Source organism: Centruroides sculpturatus, unplaced genomic scaffold (assembly GCF_000671375.1).
Source record: "Centruroides sculpturatus isolate CEXI.00-Female unplaced genomic scaffold, Cexi_2.0 scaffold3610, whole genome shotgun sequence".
NCBI lineage: Eukaryota > Metazoa > Arthropoda > Arachnida > Scorpiones > Buthidae > Centruroides > Centruroides sculpturatus.
This window is the reverse complement of record NW_019387984.1, coordinates 1,835-9,442: the sequence shown is the minus strand read 5'-3', so window position 1 is coordinate 9,442 and position 7,608 is coordinate 1,835. Positions and strand designations below refer to the sequence as shown.

At 28.2% G+C, this 7,608-nt stretch overlaps 1 protein-coding gene across 1 annotated transcript; it reads right to left on the bottom strand.

Moving 5' to 3' along the window:
- Window positions 1–3,903: 3,903 nt before the first annotated feature.
- On the bottom strand, window positions 3,904–6,818 carry LOC111616728 (transmembrane protein 189-like; the record flags this gene model as incomplete). The annotated part of the gene is made up of 2 exons (XM_023358101.1): window positions 3,904–4,164; window positions 6,612–6,818. Coding segments are annotated over 2 exons (468 nt in total), but the record flags the coding sequence as incomplete, so codon positions are not given.
- Between the last annotated feature and the right edge of the window lie 790 nt (window positions 6,819–7,608).

The following is a 7,608-nucleotide window of genomic DNA, read 5'->3' as shown; positions in this document are numbered from 1 at the left end:
AGAATCTGTTCATTCTGATCACAGATATTGTTACTATTTCTGATAATTTACTTAACATTGTCCTAAAGGACAGTTTTATAAATATATTTTAACTTAATTAAAATAAACAAAGTTTTAGTAGTTATCTTTATCATCAAGTAAATGCCACACCTTTAAGCTGTCTTCAACTTGTGGCGACCAGTGTCTTAAACCTTACAGTGTAATGTTTAAGACACTGGTTGCTTTAAACATTAATTGCTTACAGTACATAATTTAAATTGTTGGCATTCTTTAATTATATATGCTGGATGAATTAATTAATAATTTAAATGAATTGTTATTCATTTAAATTATTAATAAATCTTCAAGTTATAAATTTTAAAAAAATTGTTTTAAACTTATTTTTAGTCAATTAAAATCAGAATTTCCATTAACTGTAGTCTTATTTACCTTGCTTAACTTTATTTGTCTATTATCAATCAGTGTAGATGGGCCCCAAGTGATTAGAATACAATAGAATTTACTTATTGTAATTTATAAGCAAACATGTACAGGTAACCCCCATATAACATAGAAGCTAAGTTCCAAAAAATTAACGTTATGCAAATCTGTGTTATACGAAAATAGGGTTAGGTTCCGAAAATTAAAAAAACATGCTGTTAAATCTTTCTTTACATCGGATTTATTATTCATTTTTTTTTATGGGTAAAATACTTATTTATTATTTAAGTAAATATTTTACCAGAGGATTATTCATTCTATATGATGATCTCAGCATGAGCATCATCAACTGGTAACAGTTTTCGGTGTGTTCGTTAGCGGTTGCTCTGTGTCTCCACTACAACGGAAGTGCGCTGCTGTTTGTAGGCATTTAGGGACGACGGTGAAAAAAAAAAAAAGATGGCAGCAGCCACACTATCGATAGTATTGTGATGGAGGAATCTATAATTCTAAAATATGAGCTTTTAGAGGCAAAAGAAGGGTTCCAATTGTAAAATTTAGCCATTAAATGGATTATTTATTGAAAGAGCATTCAAAGTAGCAACAAAAAAAATTAGAATGCTCATGCGGAGGTATAAAAGAATGCACCCTTTATTACATTTCATGTTGTACGAGGGTTTTACCCAATTTCCGAACTGTGTTAGAGTGAACCCGTGATATAAAAGCACTATTATACGGGGATGTTCCCAATTCTCAAACTGTATTAGAGTGAATCCATGCTATAGAAGTGCCGTGTTATACGGAGGTTACCTGTACTTATATTCATATAAAAACAGGCCTGATATTAAAAATCAAAGAATAAAGCAAGATTCATTATTGCTAATTAAATATACAGATATTACATAATATCTGTATATTTAATTAGCCAAGTTATAGACAATGTGCAAATCTAGCTTAACATTTAATTAAAACTCAATTTAAATTCAAGCCAAAATAAATCTTCTGGATATGTCACTCTACATATAAATGAAATATTTGATAACATTCATATAGTGTCAAGATTGAATTGTAAAGATTCATTTAGTTCAGTATTTTTAAAGTTTTAATAGTTCAGACCTTGCATTTTATATGCTGATTGTATTTCAATGCTTAAGAACTATATATGTACATACATTCTGCAATTCTAAAAACTGTTCTACAGCATTATACAGACTGTGTTTTTATGTTTTATATATAAATTTATAAAATCAGGACAAAACATCCTTTAATATCTAGCAATAATTAACAAAAACAGACATTTTCAACTATCTTTAATAGTCACTTTCAGGTCTGAACAAAAAAATTATAAAGCTGTTACATTCTGAAAATGTCTCATGCCTAAAAGTATCTACATTATAATTTCAAACAGTGCACAAGTTTTATTATAAACTTTTAGATTTATTTATTTTATTTATTTTTAGACTGTTTCTTCTATGCATGAGACATTCTAGAATGTAACATGTAATGGCTTTACAATTTTATGCTTAGACCTAAAGATAACTTAAATATAGTTAAATTAAAAAAAGATGTTTCCATCAATGAACATCATTGTTATGTATTGAACTCATTTATCTAACTTAAACTTATCTATGCTTACTAAGTAAATTGGCAAATGCTGACGAAAATACATAATTAATTCTGCAGATTAAAATTATTTCAGAGTTTTCAAATTACTATGTGTAAATATATTCATTATAAGAAATAAATTTTAGTGCTAAATAATACATCAATACAGTACCACAAAAAGCACTGTCACTATATTTTATTTATTTCTTTCAGTGGGAAAAGGGAAAGGATCAACTTTCCATATCAAATACAATACATTGGTCAATCACATTGGCCTTTCATTTATTATGATGAATTTTAATGTCAAAATAAAAAAAAGCACTTTGACTGGTAACATCACAATTTACAGAGCTACTTATACTGCATACTACACCTTAGGATACAGTATGCTGTTGTTTAGAGTGATTGACTATAAAGCTTTGTTGATCTTTACAATACATTCAACAATTGGGTTAAGAATGCAATGGACAGTGAATTATTAAAAAAATTGTTGTCCTATAAGATTGACTGTGCATCTTTTTATATTCAGCAAAATGAGCTTCTAGTAATTATTGACATTTGATTTTTGTGTTTTGTTCAAAAAATGATTTGTGCATATAGATTTAATGAAGAGCTTTTGCAAAAAATTTTTAATGCACTTCAAACTCTAAAAATTGCAAGTATTTTTCGTTGGGTACATTACAACTTGTCTCTGCAAATTCAGGACAATTTTTTTAAACTTAAGTTCTTCTTTTTATATTAAGTCACTGAATGTTTAGAAAAATTAATTCTCTATAAACAAATTTTTTACAATCAATGTATCAGACCCTGTAAGAAAATTTACTATTTGCCAATGAATATCACACCAAAAGTTTTTATAATTCAATTAAAAATTGCAGTTTGTTACTTATTGTATTTCAAATCACCAATAAGCTTGATTGTAAACCACAATTACATATCACTACGTAAGCTTAAAATGCATCAATCCTCTACATAAAAACAGAGTGAAACATCACACAGTTGTAATAGGCCAATTGATCAAATTGAGCAATGTTGTTTCATTTTAAATTAATAAACTGAAGTGTAAAAAATTATATACAAAACATTAGTATAAAATATATTAACAAACTATATTATGTAAGATGCCAATTCATTTTGCAGAACAGACAACTGTTTGCAAATATTTTAATGTCTGAAGTTCATACATATTTGCTATTTATTATATAAATAAATACAAAAACTTAAAAGATCTTAAATGATTTCTTATGTATGATTTACAGAAACTTATTTTGGTGTGATATAGTCTCTTTGGCAGACAGTACAACATTTATACATACAGTACTGTGTAATGTAAATATGAATATGCCAAAAATAGCACACTCTAAATTTCATGTTTCAATGTTACAGCACATGCTAACTAGCACCAAAATCTGACATTTGTTCACTTATCAATATAATGACTTGTAAAATAATAAACTAAACTAATGTAAATATCTGTTCAAAATCATTTTAAATTTTGTTGTATATATTATAGATAAAATGGATGGGAATAACAAAATATGACAAAATAATTACGAATTTTTACTAAACATGATCTTTTCCATTAAAAAATTAAATTTATAGCAATGATTCTTGAGTAGTAATGGTGCATTTTTTAAAAATACAGTAATACAATATATATTTGATCATTTTAGAGCTTAACATAACAATTAAGCACAAACAAAAAAAAAAAAAAAAAAAAATGTCACAAACACACAAAAATTCACAACTCTTTATCAGTATGAAAATTGTTTTCTTCTACTTGGAGTCAAATATAAGGTTTTTTTTTATTTTTTTTTTGCATCATTTAAAAAAGAGGCACCAAGCCATATATAGCTTGCTTAGTTGACAAAGTTTTTCTCATTCTTTTTTCTGAGTCCATTTCATATCATCCGTCCTTGGTTTGTATCCCGTTAGGGATTCGATAATCCATTCCATCCCTGACCAAAAATGAAGTTTGTCAAGTGGATAATTGAGCCAGCCAGTTGTAATGCAAAAGTAAGTTTCATGAGGTGCTACATGATGAATACGATGATGAAGACGAGGTAAAACTACATGCCAGTCTTGTAATAATGTAACCCAACGAGGTAGTCCAAAATAAGTATGAGACCATTTGTGAATCTGAAATTAATAATTATATATATATATGCATTGATCAAATCATTGCCAAATAAAAAAAAACACATTTTGTTTGATATTAGTAGTTGAATAAGAAATGTAGAGAAATAAAAATCCAGAATTAAAATTTAAAAATTATATTACATGATAATTTTTATACTTAAGACTAAAAATTTAATATTTTTCAATATAAATAAGACAGAATTGAACAGCCAAATTTTATATAAATATTATGCAAACATCTAGGCTAATCATGTATGTAGTGTCAGCTAGGCAAATATTAAACCAAAAACATTTTGTATTAACAAATAGCATTCCAAATAAAATAATCTGAAAAATGATCTTGATAGCAATTTATATTTTATAGAAATAATAATCATAAAACATATATGTGAGGAAACGAATAAATTCATTGAACAATATGCAGCTGAAAAGCATAGCAGTTCATTGGGAAAGATTCATAAGCAGAAGAAGATGCAAGAATGGAAAGAAACAAACCTGATGAAAGTTTGCTTATCAGAAAGTATTTTTCTAATCAGCAATTTTCTTCAGGCTTATTTCTTTCCATTCTTTTAGTGGGGATTGTATGGAAGCCTAATTTACAGTCCTATTTCACCAGAAATCTGATGATAACACTCCAATATTTTCTGAAAACATGATGAACAATTAATTTCTTTTATTGATTTTTCCAGCAGTACCAATAAAAATAAGAAATTATACAAAATTGATGATCTGTTACAGTTATACAGAAATAGTTTGAAAGAACCTTAGGTACCCACCTGCAATATTTTTATGATGAGAATGTGTTACTATGGAAAGGGAGGTTGAGTTGGAGGATGCTTATTCCCTTAAAAAGAGCCAGATTTGAAATTGAAGAGATTTGAAAAGAGCCAAATTTGAAAATTGGCTGTTTATAACTATAATTTATACTGGAAAGGAAACAGTCATTCAACAAATGTTGTCCTTTCACTAATCCAAGTTCTTGATAAAAGCTATTATTTAGGAGTTGGCAGTTGTTATTTGAGTGTGTATTTATTTGAATACCTGTTGGCTAATCAAATTAATGATTAGCCAACAGATATTCAGAAAAAATAAGAACTTCCTAAAGATGTCTCCCATTTCTTTAGTTTGGAAAAAATAGCATCAGTCAGGTATAAAAATAAACTCATGCTAATGAAATGGAAAGACTTGGAGGGTCTGATTATGAGTTTGATGTATGATGCATCAATAATGACAATACTGATAAGAGGAAGAAAACACAAAGGGAAGCCAAAAGTCTGCCTTAAGTACACACATCACATGGGAGGAGATAATCTCATAGATCACAATTTTTTTCAACAATGAACACTGCAAGGACACATTTTAAAAAATATATATATAAAAATATATTTGAGATTTCTGGATGTATGTGTACTCAATGCACATATTATATACAGGGTTCCTACTCAAATTTTTGTTTTGAATTCCCTGACTTTCCCTGACCAACTTTGTCCAAATTCCCTGACCCTCACATTTTTTAGTGTGGAATATCGACATAATAAAACAGCATTTACTGTTAACATTGAGTAGATTTAGCCCTCTTTTTGCACAGTTGATATGCTTCAAAGACTGCCACATTAAAAAAATATAGTACATACATCCTGTAGAAAAATGTTTGATAGAATCCACAACTTCAATGTAATGAAAAAATAAGCAATTTACAAACAAAACACAAGCTTTTTATTTTATCATCATTTATCATTATTATTTGTATGTAAATCTAGTAAATACAAGGTAACATAAAATCAACAAAAATTATTCTTTGATAAACAAATAGTACTGTACTGTGCTTAAAATGAACTCTTGATTTAGAAACACATAATTTTAAAATCAATCTTTCAACAAAAAGAGTAACTTTTTTTTAACCTTTTTACATTACCATCTGTTGCATATCTTAAAAACAGTTATTGCAAATATAATGTTTAAACATGCATTATTATATGGATAGGATAGATAGGGTGTGACCCATATCCTATTTCTGAGATCAAAGAATGTTTTGATGAGAAGAAATAAAACTCATATTTAATCACTGAGCCTTCTACTGCCCCCATGAAAGCCTCCAGTGCCCGCAAAGGGGCGTTATCACCCACTTTGAGAAAGGATGATCTAGACCAGTGTTTCTCAACCCAAAACTCATCGCAGACCGGAAAATATCTGCTTTTTTTAAGTGGACCAGTGACAATATTATTTTTAATTGAAAAAAATTCTCTGTTGTAAAAAGAACTGCAAACTACATTGAGCAATAAATATTTGTTATTTTATTTACCAGTACATTAGTATACAAATCAATGTGATCGCTGCTTTTCTTTTTTGCTAGTAAGATCATCAATTCTTGGAGTTAAGGCGGTAACTGCAAGGCGTGAGGCAGAACTAATACTATAATGATTTTGTTGTTTCAATTTTATCATTACCATTGCTGAAAACATTGATTCACATAAGTACGTTGTTGAAAAAGGTAGTAACATCCTAACTGCCTTTTTATGTAAAACTGGATATTCAGATTTAACTTTAATCCAAAACTGTGTTATGGGCATTGATTCAAACAATGTTTTAAATCCCAAGTCTGAACTTAATTTGATTAGTTTTTCGTATTCAAAGTCGTTCAATCTATTAGTTTGCTATCAATAAACGGATTAATAATCCACATATTTCCTATTTGAGAACAACGCATGGCAGGTTAAATATATATTTTTAAAGTTTTCGCGGATCGGTCAGATTAGAGTTGTGGACCGGTGGTTGAGAAACACAGGTCTAGACTATTCCTCGAGTTTCTATAAAAAATTTCTGTTCATTCCTTTTTTTCTCTAATAATTAAATTATTTTACGTTTTTGTATTTTAGTTCCGGACAATTCCGGAACCTCACACTTGTATTCCTATGAAGTCATAGTATTACGAAAATTGGGATTCTTAAAACTTATAAAATAAAGTAAATACAGAAATAAACAACAAACGAAATTACAATTATACGTTATTAAAATATAGAAGTTCAGCGCAGAGAATCGTAACTACAAATCTCTTTCTTTTGCAACATAACTATAAAAATTGTTTTGGTGTTGTTTCGCACAAAAAATAATCAAATTTATTTTAATTTTTTAGTAATGTAATTATTTTTTTTTAAATTTACAGCTTTTTAATTTTTAAATTTTAATTATAAGCAAGTTAACATTGGTTAAACTATCGGATTACCTGTTGATTTTCGAAAATATAACTACAGAATATTTATTACAAGCATGATCAATCTTGCCAGTTTTTAAGCCCTAAATTTGCCAAAATCAGTGATATTTGTTACCCAATATCATTTCAGTTAACTAATTATTAAACTATGTATCGAAGTTGCGGAAAAAAACGGAAGAGAGAGGGAAAATATGCTTGCAGTACAGTACATTCAAGGAAAATCGTAACAACAA